The sequence below is a fragment of the Heterocephalus glaber genome, unplaced genomic scaffold (genome assembly GCF_053883595.1).
Source record: "Heterocephalus glaber isolate CG9 unplaced genomic scaffold, H.glaber_assembly_v1.0 deba00001457, whole genome shotgun sequence".
Classification (NCBI taxonomy): domain Eukaryota; kingdom Metazoa; phylum Chordata; class Mammalia; order Rodentia; family Bathyergidae; genus Heterocephalus; species Heterocephalus glaber.
In genome coordinates this window covers 42,338,119-42,361,342 of record NW_028258305.1, presented here as the reverse complement: position 1 = coordinate 42,361,342, position 23,224 = coordinate 42,338,119, and the positions used below count along the sequence as shown (strand labels likewise).

Genomic DNA, 23,224 nt, shown 5'->3' with positions numbered 1-23,224 from the left:
AGAGTCAGAGGTGGAATAAGGGACGCTGGCCTGGCTCAGCTAAGCCCAGTGCCAGCTCCCTGCCCCTCCTTCTTCTTCTCCCGCCCTTTCTGGGTTATTCTTAGCAAGAGGTGACCTCAGAATGCTCCCTCTAAGCAAAAATAACCCTGGCGGAAGTTGGTGGGTATAAATCTTCAATGAACAAATTCATACAGCTAGTAAACAGGGTATAGAGCCCTGCAGGGCAGGTCACCCACCAGGGTCTAGTGGCCAAGTACAGAAACTATCCCAGACGGAACCACCTGCCCAGGACAAATGCCTTCAAGGCGCTGTCTGGGCTTGTGACCAGGCAGGAACCAGCCTCAGACAGCCTCACTTGTCAGCCTACAACATCCTCGGGAGCTGGTGCACAGAGGATGCCTATTCTTCCCTGCCCTGACACACACAGCCTCGCCCCACACATCAGGCCCCTCCTTCCCGCCCTGAGCACTGGCCAGCCTGCAGGCCCTGGCCCAGGTGCCCGCACCCTTCCTAAGCCCCGCCCAGTCCTGTAGCTGGCTTCCTGTTTCCTGTTGCCGGCAGCATCCTGGCTCCAGCCAGAGCCACAGGCCAACCAGGCCACTCACTGCCTGGCTTTAAGGCAGGCACCTCTTGGTCCCCAGACCACCGCAGCCTTCCCCACTGACACTTGGCCAGTAGCCGTCCCAGCTTACACTTTCTTTGTCTGCTTTTTACACCATTCTATGTACGTTTTCCAATAGCCTGCACTCACATTTAACTTAAGCAAGAGCCTCTTGGTACCCAGCGGGCCAGACCGCACGGCTGCAATGGTGAGGGAAGAACACCACAGGCTGTGTGCATGGATGGTGTGGAATCCAAGTCCCGAATCCTCCCTGAACTCGGGCTACTCGTCTGCATGTGGGATTGATAACAACCCATGTCTCCACCTGCACGCTTGTGTCTTCAACACCAAAAGAGGTAGTCATGGTAAAGGCCTTCGTGGGCAATCGAGTGCTACCCAACTCTAAGCATTTTTTCATGGTCTGTGTCCTCAGTGGGCAGTGGACAAATATAGTGCAGCTTCCCTCAGTGACCACGCCTGGGGGGTGGCACCAAAGGTCAAGACTAGGAAACAAGCTCTCCCCACCTGCTTTGCAAACTATGTGGGGTAAAAAGCCAAGCTTGGGCCGGGGATTTAGCTCAGTGGTTTCGCCGCCTGTTTACGCAAGTGCAAGGACCTGAGTTCGATCTCTAGTACCAAAAAATATAAATAAATAAAATTTAAAAAGCCGAGCTTTAGTTCTGGATTTTTAAAATTCCCTATCCAGGGCCAGGGATTTAGCTCAGTGGTTTCGCCACCTGCCTCACAAGCACAAGGACCCAAGTTTGATCCCCAGTACCGGGAAAAGAAAAAAGGCCAGAGATTTAGCTCAGTGGTACTGTGCCTGCCTGGCAAGCCCAAGGTCCTGAGTTCGAACCCCGGTACCAAAAAAAAATACTTTTTTTGGGGGGAGGGGGGACAGTCTCGCCATGCAGTTCAGGCTGGCCTTGAATTCACTATGTAGCCTTGAACGTGGAGCAATCCTCCTGCTTCAGCCTGCTAAGTGGGGGGATTACAGGAGTGTACCATCATGGCCAGCCAGGGCAGGTATTACTGACAGTCCTATTTTATCAATGAGGAAGCAGCTCAGAGAGGCTAAGTAACTTGCTCAAGATTACACAGCTGGGAAGCAGTAAATCCAGTTTCTTCTGTCAAACTGTGGCTGCCACAGCTTCCTAAGTGGAAAAGGTTGGCCAGGCAAGAGCAGGCCCAGTCTTTGCCGAGGATCAGCTGGTTGGTGCGGGAATCCACGTCAGCGTCACAGCAGTCTACAAGGAATGAATCTTTCTTTTTTGGTACCAGGGATCAAACTCAGGACCTTGTGCTTTCGAGGCAGGCAGCAGAACCACTGAGCTAAATCCCCTGCCCCAAGGAATGAATCTTACTGCTTCTGTCTTGCAGAAGGAACCAGAGGTTCAGGCAGAGTGACTTGTTCAACATCACGCTGATAAGCTGAGCTGGGATTCAAATCCAGCTCAAATGGACTCCAAAAACACTGCTTTTCCTTTGTACTGCACCTGCTCCAGGTGGGGACATATGACCTGCCCTCCCCTCTCACTGTCCACCTGCGTGTCCTTCCCTCATGCCCTGATCCCAGCCCCCGCCCAGTGACGATGGGACTTCAAGGGTTGCTGGCTCCTGGCTTGACACAGGTGGTGGCTCTTGTCCCCAGGAACAGGGGAGCTTGCTCTACAGACCATCAGGTCAGGGGATCAGGGTGCCCATGTGGCTCCCCAGCTGCCCTTCCCCCTCAGGGGCCCTTTGGTAGAAAAGTGCAAGGGCATCCTGGGAATCTGATAGTGGGGCTGGCTGCAAACTGGAAATTCTTCTGGAATCCATTCTATTTTTCATTGTCACATGAACTTTTTTTTGGTACCGGGGATTGAACTCAGGACCTTGTGGTTTCGAGGCAGGCATCGGAAGCACTGAGCTAAATCCCCAGCCTGCATGAACTTTTTATTCCAGGCCATAAAATATCCATGTTAGCTTTAATATTAAAATGTTTAAAATTACTCACCAGTTAAGCTCGTCGCCTTTAGCCCTCACCTCCATCTTCAAGTTAATTGGCAGAGGTGCACTGTCATACCCAGCAGGTTCCCAACGCCGCCCCCCCCCCCCCCGGCAAGAACCCACCCCCTACCCATGCTGTGCACAAGTCCTGGGCTCCCTGCCCTGCTGAGAACATTTCATCGACCGCTGAGTTATAAATTCAGAGCCTCTGGCTCCACCTCACCTTCTTGCTCAAAGTTTATCATTCTCAGCTGGAGGGGGCTAAAAGGAAGGAACCAGCTGTCTTTGGTGTGGGGGATGAATTCTCCACCTCTGAGCTTAAGGCATACAAAGGCAGGCCCTCCAGCCCCCGGACATGCCCTCTACCTCTTCTCAGCTTGGGCAACCTAAAGCTCCCTCAGACTGCAGCAGCCATGGGTCCCCCCTGCAGAACTCCAACAGCACACTGCTGCTCCCCTCAGCCTGCACAGCTCCAGCCCTGCAGTTCTCTTGGGGGTGCTGAGACCTAGGCTGGGCATGTGCGTCGGCAGGGAGGGGCCTATGCAGCCAGGCCAGGAAGTCTTAGTCCAGCCCAGGGAGTCTGGCAGGCTCTTTTACTGACCTTCCAGCTGGGCCGGGAGGCAGGGGCCTGATTGAAATCCTCCAGCCATGTCCCCTGGCCTCCCTGGGCCCCCAGTTCTCAGTGTAGAAAACGGAGGATGTGAGGTGTCCGTGGGCTTCACAGAATGGGGAATCCGAGCAAGCTGTGTGGCTGATCTTAGCACCCTCACATCTCTGGGAGACGTACATCACTGCTGTCCAGAGTACACACCCATGTATGGGGGTCGTGTGGGACGGGACACTCACCGGGGGGTGCTTGCGCTTCCGGCCAGGCCTCCCCACCTTCCGGGCTGTGGCACTGGGCTCCTGGCGCTCCTCCTTGCTACGAGGCTCCTCCTGCTCCTCTCCTTCCTGTGGGTACACACACACTCTGTGAGCCAGAGCTGATCCGAGAGGCACCTTGTTCCAGGCCTGGCTGGCCTTGGTCTCCTCCTGTTCCACCCCCACAACAGCAACACTTCCAGGGCTGTGCCATGCTGTCCCATCAACAAGGCGACTGTCACCCCCTCCTGCCTGGCGAAGCTGGAGCCGCCCTTAGGGCTCCGTTTAAACACATTCTAGAGGGCTTCTGTGAGGCCCCACTGCCCAGCAGAAAGCACTGCTCCCTCTGGTGACCACATTTTTCGACCACAAGATCATAAAACGTGTTCTGATAAAGGAGCTGTTTCTCAGTTAGGAATTTATATTTTAAAAAAATCTGTAAAAGCACAAAAGTTCAATGAGCAATCTATTTAGTGAATCTTTACTGGAAAGAATAAAATCACAAGAAAAGGAAAGTTAAAATGTAGGCTCATCTATGTTTGAAATACATGCAGTGCTTGAAAGGAGGACTATTGTATACAGTGTATGACTTTTACAGCTTCTGTAAAATCCCTGCCCTGGACCCTGGCCATATGGCCCTGGCACTGCATGTGCCTGTCACCCCACAGGAATGTCGCAGGGACCACATCTTGGCTCCTTTGATCCCTCTCACGTGCTGAGTCCTGGACCAGGAGCCTGTTTTGTCATCTGTCCCTCACACAGGACCTGTGCAGGGCTGGGCCCTCTGTGCTTGTCTCCTGGGGCACAAAGACATAAACCTAGAAAGTCCTGCCTCACTGCTCCAGCCTGGCCACAAACCACCCACAAGTCCCTTCTGACTCAGCCAAGCTCTGGCATGACTAATCACTGGCAGAAACAATGCTGGGAAGGACAGAGGGACCCTGACCCAGCAGGACTACAGGGTGCTCTTCATGTGATGCCGGGAGCCGAAGATGGCTTCCCGGCCCTTCCCAAGGGTGGCACCAACCCAGGATGACGCTGGTACCATGGAGGGAGAAGGAGAGTGGCCAGATTTCCTGGAGATTTCATTGAGATGGCCCTCCGTGTTCCAATCAACTTTCATTTTCTGTGACTTCAAAATAGCATGTGGTTTGCCATATTAATTTTCAAGTGACAGTGGGACACAAGTGAAAGCCTACCATAACCAATGGCAGACATCAGACCCACAGGAAAAGCATCACTGGGCCCTCTCTGTCCATTTACCTATCTGAGAAACACCATTGGAGCTCACGTTCAGAGAGTCCACCAGAGATGCGAGGGATGATGACAGATGCCAGCCTGAGCCCTCGCAAGTGGCACTGTCACACTGGAGAGGGCTGCATCCATCAAGGAAAGGAGAATGGTCAGAGGTGCAGAAGACGACATTGGTACATTGTGGGAGCAAGGGAGGAGACCACTGTCACCCAAGAGACCAGGGTCATCTGACAGAAATGCTGTTGAGGACACAGATTTGGCTACGTGTTGTAATGACTGGTCTATGACAGCACTGTCACTAACCTGTGCACAATGACAAAGTGGCGAGGACCAAGGACCTGGAGAAGGGATGAAGAAGACCATTTGAGGAGCCCAGCCCAGAACGGGTCTGGAAGAGAAACCAGGCGATGGGGCAGACTCCAGTGTGGAGGCAGAGGCTGGTCAGGGAGCAGAGATCCCGGAGGGGCTCTTTTCAGGAAAGCACGGCAGAGAAGCAGCCAGCTGGAGGGGAGCTCTTGAGGGTCTGGAAGGCCCAGCCACAGGTGGCCTGAGGCCAGTGCCTGTGTCCGAGCTCTCTCCTGAAATCCCACTCACACCCCCTCTACGAAAGGATCATCTGCATCACACAGAGAGAAGTATTATCCGTGCAGCTCAGTATGTGCAAAGGTTTCAACTGGACCTAAATGACTACCATGAATTTCAAGATGAGGTGGTGCTTTTGCTCTCATACTGCCACTAAGTGGTCAGCATCTTTACAAAACTATCAGGGTCAGCTGAGGTCATGGGAAGGGCACAGGGCTTGAAGCAAACCAAAGTGAGTCCATTATACCCACTTCCTAGCTGTAGGCTCATCCTTTCTGAGCCTCAATTTCCTCATCCAGAAAATGGGGGATTGGAGGAGTCCATTCCACCTGCTTCTCAAATGCCTTGTCTCCTTATCTGTCTTGTTCACAGCCAAATTCCCAGTTCTGGAAGGACTCCTGCTGCCCAGAAATTCTGGGCTTTGAACTATTTCTTTGACAAACTGCATTTATTACAAAGATCTTTATTTGATTTTCTAACTTCTACCCTGAACTAACCAGAGATGTGAAAGCCAATCAGGGTGCCTGATTGACAAAAACAAACCTTGGCCACCACATGGCAATGACCCAAAAAACAAAGACACTTGACCTTTCTGCATGGGGAGTCCTGGCTCCTATTGGGCACATGAAAAACCTTTGGCTTCTGACAGGCAACCTCTACACCATATGCAGACTTGCTGTGATCCTTGCAGTACCCCAGGCATGTTGCAGGTACTCAGCATGTTTTTCCCCTGTTGGATTCAATTTAGGGTTAGCCAGCCCAGGAGGAAAGGGTGGTCACCTTGTGTCCTGAGATGTGGAGAGCTGTCAAGGGTGCTGTGCACTCAACCTGTACCTTGTGTCCTCCAGCCTTGCGCACCCCTAGCTTGGAGCTAAGGAGACCAAGACTCCATGGGAGCCCAGGTCTGGCTTCACACGCAGGTTCTCTCCCAATATATCACTTTTTCATGAAGAAGCCCAAGTGCAGGGCAAAGCGGAAGGCGATGCTTTCTGCTCGGGAGCCGCGTATAGCTCAGGCTGTCAGGGAAGTGGGGGATCCCCTGAGCAGGGTGAACAGATGGCTGGGGCTGTGCCCTCCATGACTCCAAGGAGGTTTATCAAGTGGTTCATTCCTGCGTCTGTCATGGGGCCTATTTTACTCAAGATCTTTGCTGATGGGTTAAGCAAAAGAATGTAAAATATGCTTATCCAATCTGCAAGTAGCACTGAATTAGGAAGCATCACTGAGACTCTGAAATAGGAGAATCCGATCCATAGTGACCTGAGCAGCTGGGAAGCAGTATCATATCCAGCGAGAACAGATTTGGGCCAGGCTGGTTTCCTCACCTGTCAAGTAAGGAGACTGAAGGAGTCAGCCCTTCCAGCAGTGACGGGAGAGGCAGAAATCAGAGGTAGGTAGGCTTTGGAGGGCAGAGCTGGGCGGGGATTTCAGCTCTGCCCTGTCCTTACTAGTTACTTCAAGCTCTTAACATCCTGTGCCTTGCTTTCCTCAGCCACAAAATGGGAATAATAATATCTATTTTACAGCCAGGCATAAGAATTAAGTGAGATAACAGATCAAAAGTTCCCATGTGACTGTCACTTCCTCCCAGCTGCACACATCCTGATTAGAAGGCTCACCGAAGGGTTGCACTCCCAGGCTTCCTCCCCAGGCCCCTCGCTGCCTCCTGCAATCCCAGCTTGCTGCCCTCCATGTGCAGCTATCACTCACAGCACAGACAGAGCCTAACATCTGACCAGGGCTGCTGCAGTAAGATGTGCAGGACCCTGGGCCTCCCCGATCCTTCCAAAATGCAAGGCTCATTATGTCACTCTTCAGGCCTTAAACCTTCCCTGAGGAGGTACCCAGGTCCTGGAGGATCAAGCCCAGCTCCCTAGTCCTTGTGCAGAAGGATCCCAGGAGCTGCTGGGCCACCAGGGTCTATTTCCACATGGGACCAACAGACCACAGCAGGTACATCCATAATGCCTAGACTGAGGCACAAGGTATAAACACTTGAAAATACTTTTAAGTAACTGTCGCATAGTAGGTGCTCAATAGTGCGTCTGTACACACAGATGAGGCACCCGTGCAAATCTACAACCACAGAAATATAACAGCTCATGAGGCTCTTATGCTATTTGGATCTTTTGTCTCTAGAATCAGGAAACAGGATGACTAAAACCTACACTCTGGCCTTAAATATAATTGTCACTTTACATTTATGTAATGTTTTATGGCTTTCAAAGCACCTTCACATTTGGAGGCTTGTTAGATTAGGTGGCTCCCATCAGTCTCTCTCTAAACTTCTGAGGCTATGATTTGACCTACATTTTAGCAAAGCTCACTAGATGGATTATTTTAAGCCACATACAACTTCTCATTCTGATGAGCTGGGCTGTGATGATAATAATCTCTCACATTTGTATAGTACAGGGTAATTAACAAAGCATACTCACATATGTTATTTCAGTTTATTCTTGTGCTTTACAGAAAGTAGAGCTGCTATTATTTTTCCTTTTCCATTACACAGGCGGGAAATCTAAAGTTCAGAGAGGCTGTCTGACTCACAAAGATCAGTGAGCCAGGGAGGCCATCAGAAACAAAATGTAAATCTTTTGATTCCCTGCCCATAGGTCCTGAAAACTACAAATGCTACTATAACCTCCAAAGCCATGTTCTACACACACACACACACACGTGCACCTATGCACGCGTAACACAAACGTAGACATGCAGGCAGTGCAGGGTAAGACCACTCTGGCATTCACGTGCACAGACATAACCTCCTGGCTCGCCATGCTAGACACAGGTTCCTTCTCCCACGAGATATGTGTCCCCAGGGCCCTCCTCCAGAGGCAGCCAAAGACACCTACGTGTTCCCCTCGGTACTTAAACTGGATGCTACTGACCCAGCATCCGCAGAGCATATGTCTCAAGTTGGTGTTTGAGTCGAGGAGGCGAACTTGCTGGATCTGGCCAGCCACTGGCCCGGGCCCCCTGGGACAAGGAGCACATACAGCTTTTGCCAGCTGGCTGGCTGGTCTCCCAGGGACTGTCTGTGATCGTGGAATTCAGTGAAACGAACTGGCTTCTGCAGCAAGCAGAGCCCTTCCAGGGGCCGCCCGAGAACCGGGCGGCAGGAGTCAGCTCACAGGAAGCACGTAGCACGCTTGTACGCACGAACGCACGTACTCGCACGCAGGGACGTGCCCAGCGTCTCCTGCAGGGGTCGCTCTGGCTAGAGAGGCCAAGGGGCCAGAGGGCTGAGGACTCATGAGTGCTATCAATTGTTGGACACACTGCCAGGGCCCTCCAGGGCCCGCTATTTTTTTCCGACCTCAGCATCCCCTAAAGCTCTTCAGCCCTCTATTTCAACTATTCAACGATATGCAACAAACATTCGCTGGCTTCTGAACGATAAACTACTGATGGAAGCTGTTCCTCCTCTCCTAGAGGACAAGGGCCACATCTCACCGGCCCGTTTTCCATGGTCCTGGATACCTGCACACAGCAGATGCTGTGTATTGTAATGCTCAGTGGCTGTGCCTGCTGGTTTCCCAAGGCCTCTACCTTCCTCCCAAGCTGTCCCCTTGCCGGGATCTTGAAGAGTTCTGGATTGAACACGAATGGAGAGTGGCCCATGCCCCCCTCCATCACAAGACCAGACACAGGGGTGCTCAAAAACTGGACAGAGTACCTCCTGCGTACTGGATACGGAGGTAAGCGAGTTCCAGCTAGAGGCAGAGATGACGTAAGCAAGTCTGCAGCCCGTGCAGTGCCCAGGCCCAGGGTGGAGCGTGCCTGCTGCTCTGCTGGCAGCCAGCTCTGCGGGCACCACGCCCACTCACATCCCCTCCGGTGGCAGCCCACCGGATCCACACAGCCCTCGCCTTACAGAGGGAAAGCATCCAGGTCGATCTACTTTGTAGCCTTGTGGCCCTTGCCAAGTTCCTTACCCTCTCTAAGCCTTGTTTCATCATCTGTAAAATGGGGATAATGACAGGAGATGCCTCCAGCGTTACTGTGAACACTGAATGAGTTGACTGCTGTGCAAAGCATCCTCCTTTATAAGCCTTTCCACACTGCTCCCTATTAAGTGGTACAATTATGGTAATACCCCTAATTGCCTGCAGCTCTCCACAGAGTCAACTAGAGGCTGTGACCAGGACTTGCGAGCCCAGCCAGGTGCCAGAGAAGGGCCCATTTCCTAACAGTCCCGGGGCACCCGCTGCAGCTCAGCTTCCCACTTCCCTCTCCGCAGCTGAGCCCAGCCCTTCTTGCCCTGCTCTTGAGGGACTCACTTTCTCAGCAGGGCTAGGCTCTGACCCTAGTCTGACCATACAGAGCAGAAGGGATCCAAGTGAATGTGGGCTCAGCCGTATCCACAGCTGCCATCAGGAGGTAGCCTTCAGAGCTACTAGCATTGGATTGGCTTCTGTTTAGTGGGTGAAGGGGCCTCAGGCCTCTCCTGCCTGCAGACTTGGAGAAAGGAGCTTCCCTCCACATGCCCCAGCCTTAAGCAGACTGGAAACCTACCCCCCGCACCCCAGCTGGGCTCCCTGCAAAGTGTGGGGCTGTGGCAGCCCTGAACCATAATGGTGCAGGTAGGTAGGTGTATAGATAGGGTAGAGAGCAGGCAGACAGATGGACAGATGGATAAAGGATAGTTACCCAAAATAATGATATGACCAACTTCTGTGCACCAGGTTCCTGGGTTATCTGCTTACACTCACCATCTCATTTAAACATCTCAAGCTGATGAGGAGCTGTTTCCCTGCTCGGCACTCATGTCAAGGGTCCATTACAGCACACCCCTACTGAACAGGCCTGAGCATCTAACAATCCCACTAAGTAGAAATGTTCCTGTCCCTGTCTCGTGCTGCGTCCCTGAAGGGGGAGGGAGAAAGTGGCTTTTCTGTAACCATTTAAACTCTTGAAGGAGCCCTATAGTGACCAGCCAACCTCAAGTGATCACGTGGGGACAGCCGGCTGCAGCAAAGGCAGCGCACGCCCCAGAATGCTGTCCCTGCAGACTGTGGACCTGCGAGAACTCTGGAGACTGGGGGTGCCAGGGCCCTCACCCGAGGTGCGCTTGAGCTTGGGTACCAGAGCAGAGGAAGTACTCAGAGCCCAAGGGAAATCAAGACCTGCCTGGCTCTGGGCTGGACTCTGAGGGGAAAGGGAAGAGCTCCCACTCTGGCCCTACACACACATGGACACAGGTCCAGACGCACACACAGACCACACTCGCCATGCACCCCTGCTGCACCCCTACTCGTGCAGGAGAGGCCACGAGCGGTACGCCTCCTCGGAGCACTCCCACAGCCTTGCTGTACTTGCTGTCCCCTGCTGTCCCCTGTCCTTCCCTAGCTCCTCAGGAATGTTAATCAGTCCACCCAACCGGCTGTGGAGCCCTACTCTGCAGCAGACACCTGGAAAGGCAACTGAGTCAGAAAAATGAGAGGGAAGGAGGGAGCAGTAAGAGGCAAGCGTCCACTCTGGTGTCTTCCATCAAGACCTAAGTGCAGTTTATGTGTGCACATGCGCACAATCACCCCCACGGGCCTGAACTCGTGTGTTCCAGCTGGAGATGAAAGCCCTCGACATCCACCCCAGGGCAAGAGCGCTGCTGCACAGGGCTGGGCCTCTCGCACCATCCTGACTTTCAGTCTGAATAAGCACCCCTCAGCCTGCAGCAGGAAGAACTGGAGCAGGATCCCCCTCACATGCCAGGCGGCCTAGGCTCCAACTTCTGTCCTACCACCTACTACTGTGTGACTTTTGGCAAATGACTTAACCTCTCTGAGCTTTGGTTCAGTCTTTTTTTTTGGTATGGGGGATCGAACTCGGGTCCTTGTGCCTTCCGGGCAGGCGGCAGAACCACTGAGCTAAATCCCTGGCCCTGGTTCAGTCTTAATAAGAAAGACAATGAAGCTGGACATGATAGCACACACTTGTAATCCCAGCTACTCAGGAGGCTGAGGCAGAAGGATCCCAAGTGTGAGGCTATCCTGGGCAACTTATGGAGATTTCGTCTCAAAATAAATAAAAAGGGCTGGTGATATAGCTCAGCGATAATGTGCTCTCCAGTTTGATCCCTAACCTGCAAAAAAAAACGAAAGAAAGAAACAAAAGATAATGAAAATACTAGTGGCTACCTTACTGGGCAGTTGTAAGAATTAAAAATGACAGTGTGTGGGGCTGGGGGTTTAGCTCAGTGGTGCCGCCATCTGCCTCGAAAGCACAAGGTCCCGAGTTCCATCCCCAGTACCAAAAAACCCCCCCAAAATGAGTGCGTGAAGAGTGCCTGGCAATCAGTGCTCAAAACATCTTGGCCATTATGTTTCTGAGGCCAGAAGAAAGGGGACACAGAGGATGGGAAGTGAGCCGGGGACCTGGATTTGCGTGTGGGGGTCCGAGGAGGCCCCGGAGTACCCTTGTTCCCCCCACACACACACAGGGTGGCCCCCACCTGGGATCCTTCTAAGCTCTTGGCCTCCCACCCGTTCCCCTGGGGTTCTCCCTCCCTGCTGCAGCCACGTTTGCCAACTGACTACCCGACCACAGCCCCCCAATTCAGCCCCCCAAACCGTGGGTCCTCCCAGCCTCTCCAGACGGCGCCTCCTGCCCATGTGGATGGCAGAAGGAGCTGGCAGGAGGCACCAGGGGACACTCACACCCACAGACCCCTGCGTGCTCCCAGCCACAGGGCAGCCACTCAGCCCATCACCCCAGGTTCTGTGCCCCGCCTGGCCGACTCTGGGCTCTGTCACCACTCTCCTGTAGAGAGGTCTCCTCCACTCTCATTTTCCTTTGCATCCTATCCACAGACTATGTCCTGGGCATCTACTCTGTGCTACTGTGGGCCCTGGGTAATCACAGGGAAAGGGCCAAGACCACCTTCTAGGCAGTGGACACTATCTATCCAGACCACCTCAGATGTCTGTGGGCAACAGAACCCCCTGGAATGTTGCTTAAGAAGTAGATTGCTGGGGCCCAGCCCACGTTCCTGGCTCAGCAGGTGGGGCCTGAGCCCTGCATTTCCGACACTTTCCCAGGGGATCCTGATGTGGCCGGTTCTGGGGTCACGCTGAGAACCACTTGCCCACTGAAAACTGTAGTCCAGGGTGGACTGAACCAAGAGAGAGGAGGGGAGAAGAGCAGGGACAGGGCCCCCCAGCCTAGGGGACAGCCTAAACAAAGGCCTGGCAGCCCAGAAGCACTCAAATGGTGCCTGGAGGCGTGGCAGGAACAAGTGAGGCAGGTGGGGCCAGGCGGCAAAGGGGCCAGTGGGTGGCCCCGCCCTTTCCCTCTGGCTTGCCAAACAGCTCTTTGTGCCAGATCCCCAGCACCTCTGCCAGGCTCCTTGGGCTCCAGACCAAGCCTGTGTCTCTCCATGTGCCGAAATGCAGCACCCCTGCCCCAGGCCTGGGTTTCCTAGACTGCTGTGTCACTGTGCACCCTCCTGGGGCAGCTCCCCGGCACTGCTGGAGCCAGGCCAAGGGGCCAGGGAGGTGTGACAGGTAGGCCAGCATGCGCACTGTGGGCGTGGGTGGCTAGAGAGGAGGCCCTGCTGTGCCCTGGGCTTGGTCTGACCGGATCACTGCCATCTTCTGCAATGACCACCGGCTCGCCAATGTGCAAGTGTGCACGCGGTCAGGACCAGGGTCCAGGGCTGGGTATGTGTTTGTTTCCGCTTGAGCCAGAGCAGTTACTATGGGTAGATAATAATAGCAATCGTAATCCCTCATCATTGGACCAGACTTTGCTGTCTGCAGGGCACTTCCATGCTCATGACCTCATCTGACTTCCACAACTGCCCAGTAAAACAGCCAAGGCTAGAGTTACTGTCCCCATTTTCCAGCTGAGCAAACACAAGATGGCCTGAAGTCACAGCTCCACATCCCCAGTAAGTGACACATGCAGGACTGGAGCCTGGGACTTCCATCTCCGTGTGCAGAACTCCTTTTCCATCCTAATTCCAAGCCTGAGCTGCTGCTGGGGGAGGGAGGGCTCCATAGCCCAGGCATAGGAGTGGATGCAAAGTACATCAACATGAAGGTGTCAGCATCTGTCACAACATGGGATTCGGGGTAGGGAGAAGCCCAGGGTCACCCAATCCAACGGGAAAACAAAGCCAGGCCCACAGCTGGAGAGCACAGGAGGCTGTAGGGTCCGGATTGGCATGTGGCCTGAGGCCTGAACAAGAGGAGCCCACAAGGCCCTTGGGCTCAGAAAGAAGGGGCGGAAGCCCTGTGCAGGACCCATAGCACATACTGCTGCCCCAGCTCACTCTGCCTGACAGGGCACTCTCCAGAGTGCTAGGCTGGGAAGGTCCCTGGGCTTCCAGCTTTCTGAGCACTGTGTGTGTGTGTGTGTGTGTGTGTGTGTGTGTCTGTGTGTGTGTGTGTGTGTGTGTGTGTGTGTGTGTGTGTGTGTGTGTGTGTCTGTCTGTGTTTCCACAGCAAACCCTACACATGTGTCCATGGCAAGGGCTCAGATCCAGGAGGCTGGGGCAAGGCTCTCATCTGGACCCACCACTGTCAACCAGGGCCATCTGTCTTGCCCCACTTGTCAAGGGCTGTCCCCAAGGGAGATGGAACAATGGATGGAAACCACCTACAAAACATCAGCATTCCTAGACCGAGTGAGCCCAGGAAGGAGCTGAGTGTGTGTGAGGAAGGTCTCACAGTCACCCCATAAGGAAAGCAGCAGAACTGACATCCTTGGGATGAGGGGCACCCAGATACCTCTCGCCCAGGGTGTTCAGAGGCCCCACACCTGGTCCCAGACTCCTAAGAGTCCACCCTTGCTCCAAAACAGGCTGCTACTCTTGGACACCACCAAGGATCAAGAATCCTCACACTGGCTCAGAGCAAGGGGGACAGGCACGGGAACTGTGGGGACATGCCAGGACACAACTTCACTGACATAGGGGAAGACAGAGTCCCAAGTGTTGGGGTTAGAGGTAGCTTTTCCTATGGATGCTCACAGCTTGGGGGTCCCATCAGTCTGATGAAGTCCTCTTTGGCTGAATTAAGCCCAAACTGGAGTTCAGCAGAAGAGTGAAGAGGTCACTTCTCACAGAGCTCTGAAGATACAGGACCACTAGCCCCACGGCCCAAAGCCACATCAAGGATTACCCAGTGATGGTCACTCCGAGGCTGGGGTGGTGGATGCTCACTGCCATTTCCAAGGCCCATGATATCAGTGGCTGCCGAGCACTGGAACACAGCAGTGCTTGTGTGTCTGTGTGGGCAGAGTGCCTCATGTCTACAGTGCCTCCAGGAAGCTACCGAACACCATGGGACCCAGAAGCAGCTAGAACAGAGCAGTACAGGAACTTACTTGAGGACTCAAGCTAGTAAGTGGTGGATCCAAAGAGGTACCCGGGCGTTGGGATGGCCTGCACAGCTGACCCCTCCCAGCTGCACAGGCCTGGGGTTTGAGCCTGTGCCCCAAGACCCTGGTAGTGGAAAGCTGGGGTTCGAGAACCCGACTCCCTGGGATTAAGTTCCTGTCCCACCACCAGAATCTAAACTCTCTAGGCCTCAGTTTCCCCACCACCAAAACAGGGATGTTGACGGCCCCACCAGCTTGATGTGAAGACTAAGCCACACACGTGACTACATGGTGGCTCCACTCAGCACACTGTAGCTGCGACTGTGTGGGGCAAGGGCCCTGCCCCTCCCTGGGTATCAGCCACAGGGCACCCCCGGCCCAGGGCCAGCTGCTCACCTTTCGGTCCTCCTCCCGCTCTGGAGCGGAGCTGTTGGTATCCCCGGGGCCGCTGGAGGGCATTGTGGGCAGCTGGGCAGTGGGCGGCAGGCTGGGGCTGCGTGGGCCTGGGGGGCTGCTGGGCTTTGGAGAAGGAATTATCGTGCTCTTAGTAAGCAGGAGTTAAAACTTAAACATAGATCTTGGTGTTGAGCCCTCTCCTGAGATCTGCCTCGGCTGTCCTGTGGGTTTGGGCTTCTGATGGCTCCACCTGTGGGGGAAGAGAAGCAGGTCAGCAGGATGGAAGACCAGGACCTGGGTCCCACTGGGCCCTCAGCCTCGCCCTAGGGTTAGGCCACAGCCCAGGGCCAGCCTGGTCTGTGAGGCCCCCTGCCATCCTTACCAGCATCCCTGAGAGGGAAACTGAGGCAGGCCCAGCCAGAGGCACCGGCAGGCTTCCCTCAGGGTGCCTCTTGCCACTTGGAGCCACCTGAGAGCCGGGGGGCAGCAGCAGTCTCCCCAGAGCCTCTGAGTCACTGTGTGCTGCGGGTGCCACTTCTGGGACTTAGCTGCCTCCTGCTCCTCCCTTCTCTTCATGCATATCAGTTCTTCCCTTTGAAGGCTTCCTGCACCCTGCCTCCCACCCCAAGCAGCCCCTGGGAAACCCCAGCCTCCCCCAGAGGCCCCCCAACCAGGCTACATTTTCCTTCTAATCTGTCCTCACCCGACCCCCCACCCCCACACTGCTCCCTCCGCGTGGAGGAAGTGAGGGCAGGATGTAGTGAAATGAATGTCACCTCACTTCAGGACTAGGACTTGAGCCTCAACAGAGGCTGAGCCAGGCTGGAGGGCTGGTCTGCTCTGCTCTCTAGGGGCTGGCAGGGTGGGGAGAGGCCACAGCCACGGTCAAGGCCACTCGGAGAGGGCGCGAGGAGCTCTCTTCCACACCCCACAACTGGCCCCATTTGCCTTCAGAATGGGGGAGTTAAAGCTGGCCCTCCAAACCCACACAGCTGAATTTTAGGGGTTTTTCCTCCCTGCTCCAGGTGTGGGCCTCAAGACAGTGAAGTAACAAAGCCAGAGCCTCAGGCCACAGCTGGGGTCGGGGTGTTGCCGAGTCGATCCGGTTGGAGGGAGAGGAGTAGAGTTCTCCAGCTCCCACCCCAGGCCACTGTGCCAAGCCCCTGCCTCCCATGAGATGAGAGGAGAGGAGCGACAGGGAGGGGGCTGGCAGCAGCGGGAAAGGAGGAGGCAGGCTGGATCCGGGCCACCCACACCCTTCCCTTCCAGTTGCTGCTCTGCTTCCTCCACTCCCCTCCCGCTTGGGAGCCCCCCCCCCCGACCCCCAGGCAGGGCTCCCTGGAAAACCAGAACTGGAGACAGCACAGGCCTGGCTCTTCCCTGGGCCCTTCTCCAGAGGTGGGTGACTGCCCAGGAGTAGCCCAGGTTCTGCACCACAGCTGGAAGAGGAAGCAGGAGCTTGGAGTAGCCCTCTTAGGGCCCAGGACAGGAAGGGCCCCATAACTTAGTTTTGGTTTTTTTTTGGTGCTGGGGATCGAACTCAGGACCTTGCACTTGCAAAGCAGGAGAACCACTGAGCTAAATCCCAGCCCCAAGGGCCCCATAACTTAGAACCCAGACCGGCTGGAAAGACTCTGCGGCCCACAGCTGCATCCTAAGGGGGACCCATTGTGATGCATCTTATTTCCCACACCCTCAAGCTCCGCACGGTGCTAGCTCAGCGAATGTTAGCTGCTCAAATACCTGAGAGCACGGACAGCAACAGTGACAGCGACTCCACTTCTGACCCTGTGCTAGACACGTGACACTCACGTTCCTATAAGAGTATTTTTCCTAATACTGCTAATAGTACTTTTCCTAGTTTACAGCTGAATCTAAACTTCAGAACAGTTAAGGCTTCCCCAAAGCCTGAACCCAGATCTCTTGACTCTAAATACCCCCAAATCAAAACCTTCACAGGAGGCAGAAGCTATGAGAGGCAGTCTGGTTGGAAAGAACATTGAACCCAGAGTTGGCAGAGGAAAGTTCTGATCCGAATGGGGCTTCTTTGGCCCTCACTTTCCTCCAGGCACAAATTAAGAAACAAGAGTTAGTCTCAGTGCTGTGGAACCCTACAGACACCAAAGGGGCACCCGAGTGACCAGAGGTGCTGAGACAGGAGCCTTTTGGAGAATTTCTGACCCCAGAAGGGACAGGAATGAAGCTAGCAGGAAAAGCAGAACATCATAGCATTCTGAACACGATGACAGACACCCCGAAAGGAAAGGAAATGTTTCTTCCTCCTCCTCCTCCACCCAAGTCCCTGACCTCTGAGCTACATAGCTGACCTCCCAGAAAATGCAGCTGACCTGGCTCAATTCTAGGTCCCTTTGTGTTGCTCAATGGCCCAGTTGCATCCAAGGGTGGCCCCCAAATCACTCAGGGTCATCTAAAATCATCCAGTATGTGGCCAGGCAAGGCATGTCCTCCACAACACAACTCTAGGAGTCCCACTCAGCGGCCAAGGTCCCAGGGCTTGACAGCACTGGCCACCTCCTTTGTGAGCCGCAGCCTGGCAGTGGGAGGGCCCTGCCCCTGGGCCACGGGCCCTGTCCAGGCATATGTGTCCACCGCGCCATGGCCCTGCTGCTCCAGCACTAGGACCATCTCTCTCACCCAGGCCAAGGATGGCGCCATGAAAAGTTCTCACCAAGGGCCCTACTACCTGACTAGCACCTTTCATTCTCCCCTTGATACATTTCATGTCCACAAGGACTGTGAATAATGTGAAATAAAGAGTCAAAAAAATGTTTAAGGAATCCCATCACGAAAATGTCTTGGGATCATCACTAATATGGTCTCCGCCATCACCACTTCAGTCAGCCAAACTATTGTGGAAAAATAACAGGGATTTTGACTATAAACATATTTCATTACCTTCTTCAATCTAACCTAGTAAAAAGATTTTAAAAGAAGATGTAAAATCACAAGACTGAGGTGAACAAGAGACGAAACACTACTAACACATTTTTGAGCTCTGGAAAGCAGACCTGTGACAGCCTAACGTGAGACAGGAGTGTAAAAGCCGATTTACAAAACAGTCCTTAGCAGACGCTTTACGATAGCACCAGGTACTCTGGGACCAGGGTGAAGAAGTTGCATGTGTGAAAAATAAAAGAGGTTGAAGGAAAGAAATAAAATCCCTTCTCCTACCTCCCCCAGAACTTTGAAGGTTAATTCACATTCTCCAGAGGGTGCCTAAAATAAGGGGTCACTGCACAAAGAGTTGCCTGGCCCAGCTGAGAGGAAAGGTGATATATGAAGACAAGGACAAGGTAAAAGGCTGTTCCTCCCGTGAGCTGGAAACCAGTGAGAGCCAGAGCTTGACCTTCTCTTTAGAATCTTATCAGTCTAAGAGGCCTAAGAATGCCAATGCTTCCATCAATACCAAAATGGGGATAAAACAACTTGTTCAAGTCAACCAGTGTGGACCTGAACGTTGACAAGCCCCACCATCATGCTCAGAGCTTCCAATCAGCATTTTAGTCCCCTGTTCTTAGCCCAGAAAGAACCACCAGGCATTCAAGGGAAGCCTCTAACTTGGAAGACAGAAACCAAAACAAGTAAGTCAAAACCAAACCTGAATGAAACATAACAACAAAAATACTTGGAGAAACAGACCAAGTTGTGCACAGAGAAGATATTACATCCATGAAACAAGAATGTGATGCATTAAAAAAATACCGAGCAGGGCTGGGGATGTAGCTCAGTGGTTCTGCCGCCTCCCTCACAAGCACAAGGTCCCAAGTTCGATCCCCAGTGCCAAAAAAAACCAAAACCAAAAACCAGAGCAAAAAAGAACTAGAAATAAAAATCATGATAGCAGAATGCAAAACTCAATAGATGACTGGAAATAGAACTACTATATAATCCAGCAATTCTAGTATTGGGTGTATATTCAAAGGAAACAAATCAGTATGTCAAAGAGACATCTACACCCCTATGTTTGTTACAGCACTGTTCTCAGTAACCAAGACAGGAAATAAACCTCGGTGCCCGTCAACAAATGAATGGATAAAGAAAATGTGGTATATGTACACAATAGAATGTTATTCATCCATAAAGAACAAAGAACTACCATTTGCAGTAACATGGAAGAGTGTGGAGAACGTTAAGTGAAAGTCCACATTCTCACTTGTATATATGGGGCTAAATTGTTGGCCTCACAGAAGTAAAGAGTAAACTAGTAGTTATCAGAGAGTAGGAGGGAGTGGGGGAGGGGGAGTCAGAGGATGCTTATGGGTACAGGGCTGAAGTTGGACAGGAGGAATCACTTTTTTCTTTTTTTTTGGTACCGGGGATCGAACTCAGGTCCCTGCGCTTGCGAGGCAGGCAGCGGAACCACTGAGCTAAATCCCCGGCCCAGATCACTTTTAATGTTGTACAGCACAGTAAGGTAACTATGGTTGACAACAATTAACTGTACATTTCAGAATTGTAAGAGGATTGTTTTATTTGTTTTTGAGTTTAGCTATTAGTTCAGGCCAGCCTTGAACTCACTATGTAGCTCAAACTGGCCTTGAACTCACAGCAATCCTCCTGCCTCAGCCTCCCAAGCACTGGGATTACAGGCCTGCACCACCACACCCAGCAATACGAGGATTTTAAATGTTCCAACACAAAGAAATTAGAAGTGATCTGATGAATATGCCAATTAACCGATCTGTTCATTATATCCTACAAAACAAATACTAAAATACTCACCGTACCACATAAATATGTACAATTATTGTTATATAAAATGCTTGAAAATTTAAAACTTAATAGAATGAGTTCACTAAGAAGAAAAAAAAAACAGGCATGGTGGTACAAAACTGTAGTCCCAGCTACTCAAGAGGCTGAGACAGGAGTGGCTGAGCCCAGGAGTTCAAGGCCAGCCTGGGCAACATAGTGAGATCATATCTCAAACAAAAAAGAAAAAGAATTTTCCAGAAGTGAGACAAGAGTTGCCTGACCTAGTCAAACCTATTGGGGTCCCTCATTCAGGATACAAATAAAAACAGCCCCACACTGGGTACACCCCTGTGAGACAAAGATAAGAGCTACCTATTTACAGAAAGGAAGAAAAAGTGACATAAAATGGACCAGGAGTCAGAATGGCTTCAGACTGCTCAACACCAATTTTTGGGTTTTTTGTTTTGCTTTTTTTTCGTACCTGGGATTGAACTCAGGTCCTTGTGTTTGGGAGGCAGGCGGCAGAACCGCTGAGCTAAATACCCAGCCCTCAACACCAATTTTGAACGCAAGGAGACAAAAGACCAATACTCTCAAATTTCTTTCTTTTTTTTTTCATTGTTTTTTTGAGTCAAAGTCTTGCTATGTAGCTCAGGCTGGCCTCAAATTCACGGCAATCCTCCTGCCTCAGCCTCCTGGTTGCTGGGACTAGAGTCATGGGCCACCACACCCATCTCCCTCAAAATTCTTAAAAATTTAAACAAATCTTAATTCTTTTTTTTTGGTACTGGGGATCCAACTCGGGACCTTACGTTTACAAGGCAGGTGGCAGAACCACTGTGCTAAATCCCCAGCCCCTAAACAAATCTTAATTCTGATTAGAATTTTTCCCCTTGAAAATTATCATGCAGTGTGAGGTAGTACAAAGACATTTTTAGACATGTATGAGGTGTGCTCAAAAAATATGGTAAATGTTTAAATTTTTTAAAATCTATTAAAGTAAAAGATATACTGCCATCAATTCCCCTCAAAATATTCCTCTTCACTTCAAACACACTTATCCTTCTCACTTTCTGAAGCAGTTCTGGAGTCCTCTTTCGTGTGTCTAATTGTGCTGTTGTGGCTGCCTCGATGTCCTAAACAACTAAAAACACTCACCTCATTTTGACTTTGGGGAAGAACCAGAAGTTTCACAATGTCAGATCCAGTCAACAAGGTGGATGAGGACACACCATAACATTTGTATTTGACAGAAATTGCCATAAACATTTTGAATTGATTCAGGACAGTGAGGGAGCCACAAAAAGGCACTCATAAGAGAAAACTTCCAGAACTGCTTCACAAGAACAATGGACTAAGTAAGTCTGAAGAGCGCATGCAGGCACATGCATGTGGGGGGTGGTATTTACAGAAAGGTTAATGCAATGTAGCATTTTTTTTTTTGGTACCGGGGATCGAACTCGGGCCCTTGTGCTTGCGCAGCAGGCGGCGAAACCACTGAGCTAAATCCCTGGCCCAATACAATGTAGATTTTATAGTAATACAATCTTTTACTTTCAACTTAAACATTCACCATAAATTTTTTTTTGGTACCGGAGAGCGAGCTCGGGACCTTGCGCTTGTGAGGAACATTCACCATAATTTTTATCACACTTCTTGTCTTATGCCATTCTCTCAGGAAGCCGAGGAAGAGGTCCTCTAAGCCACAAGACATCTCGCACAGCAGAAAAGGAAAAGAGGTCTCTGTGATGATGGTGAAAGGAGGTTGCATGACAATCACCTGGCATGAGCCGTAGAGGGCCACCATTGCCACCTAATCAACGTAACTCAAGACACAAGAGGAGCCATCACCATCCCCTCTTGCTGCTGAACCTGATGAAATTATAGAATGGCTCATCACCATTTGCTATCTGACTGAACAGATCTGAATATGGACAGATATTGGTCCTGGAGGATTTGTTCCAACTAGGAGGATGAACTGAGCAAGAGGAAGACACAAAAGCCAGAAAATAGGGTCTGCAATCACATAGTAAAGGGACTTCCAAGGATGAGTACAAACGGAAGTCACAGAACATCAGCTAAAACATGCCATATGCCCAGAGTCAGAGAACAGATGACTGAAAAAATGGGACTGCAAAGTTTTTTACCTGTTGTGACTGCTCCTACAGAAAGCCACACTGATGACTACTACAAGGTGTGGTAGGAAGCAGCAACAGGTACAAAGGAAACAAAAGGAGTTTTTAAAAAACCACAATAATTACTCACTTTAGAAAAAAAACTATTATAGTATACTAGAAGGCTCAGCTGTGGACAATAGTTACATTGACATAATAACGTAAGCACTGCACATGGATTTAACAAATTATATGCATGTACATATATGCACGTACATTCATTTCATATGTACCACAACATTAATGGCTTAAAACAACACACATGTATTAAGAGCTCTTCTGCCAGTTGGCCATCCCAACGGCTCTTTACACCAGGCTAACTTCAAAGTTTCAACAGGGCTGTAAGAAGAATCTGTGTTCTTGCCTTCCCCAGCTTCAAGAGGCTGCTCCTGGGCTTCTGACCTCTTTCAGCTCCAAAACCAGTAATGCCAATGTCTCTCCCACTGTTACTCTGACTCTGCTTCTATCTCCTGTTCTCTAATTTTCCTGCCTTCCTTTTTTACTTCTAAAGACTCTTGTGGTTACACTGACCCATCCAGACAGTCCAGGATAATCTCCCTCACCACAAGGTCCTGAATTTAATCGAAGTCCTGTTGGCTATGTAACACAGTCACAGGCTCAGGAGTTAGAACAGGGCCATCTTTAAGAGGCTACTACTCTATTACATGCACATATACACAAACACTAATGTACACATAAACATTTCTGAAAGGGCATTGGTAATAGGAAACCTACCACACAATCTACTTGGAAAAATGACTGGCGAGGAGAAAGGTTAGCCATATAAGAGACTCCAAAAAAAGTGGCCACATAAATAAAAAAAAATGTGGCCCTCACTCAGAAATATGCGATGTGACACTGCCAGAAGAAACAGCTAAAAGGATTGAAAGTTTTCTGTACGAAGAATAGGCAAGGAACAACTGCATTTTGTTAGATTTTCATACTATTTCACTGCTTAAATGTACGTGCTACTGTAAATAAAAGTTTTGAGAAGGAATGGGGATAGGAGAAGGGGCTTACATCCCTCTTCAGCCCCTGGCGGCGTCTGGCCTCCACTTCCTCCTCTGTGAATATGAAAGTCGTTGTGGCCATTCCCTCTTTCGGTGAAACCATCCAGTCCCACTGAGTAACCACCACCGCCTCCTCACACCCACCGGGTTCCATCACCAGCTGAGAAAACCGCCTCCCGCTCCACCCGCTCATGAAATCTTCAGTCCTCCAAACTCAACATTTCTCCAAATCCACACCACCACGCACGGTGCCTCCTCTCCTTCTAGTCCCCATAAGCTCAATCGCGGGGATCCTGTTGCCACCTCCCAGCCAGAGCCGG

General features: G+C 51.5%; 1 protein-coding gene across 3 annotated transcripts in view; it reads right to left on the bottom strand.

The window, feature by feature from the left end:
- The window catches only part of Dnmt3a (DNA methyltransferase 3 alpha), a 100,267-nt gene that overhangs the window by 56,401 nt on the left and 20,642 nt on the right, over positions 1–23,224 (bottom strand). For all 3 annotated transcript variants that reach the window (XM_004839114.4, XM_004839113.4, XM_004839112.4), the window contains exons 2-3: positions 15,008–15,257; positions 3,437–3,541 (exon numbers count right to left, since the gene is read on the bottom strand). In XM_004839114.4, the coding sequence (XP_004839171.1) occupies positions 3,437–3,541; positions 15,008–15,070 (168 nt within the window). In that variant the 5' untranslated portion in view covers positions 15,071–15,257. The remainder of the gene's footprint in view (positions 1–3,436; positions 3,542–15,007; positions 15,258–23,224) is intronic.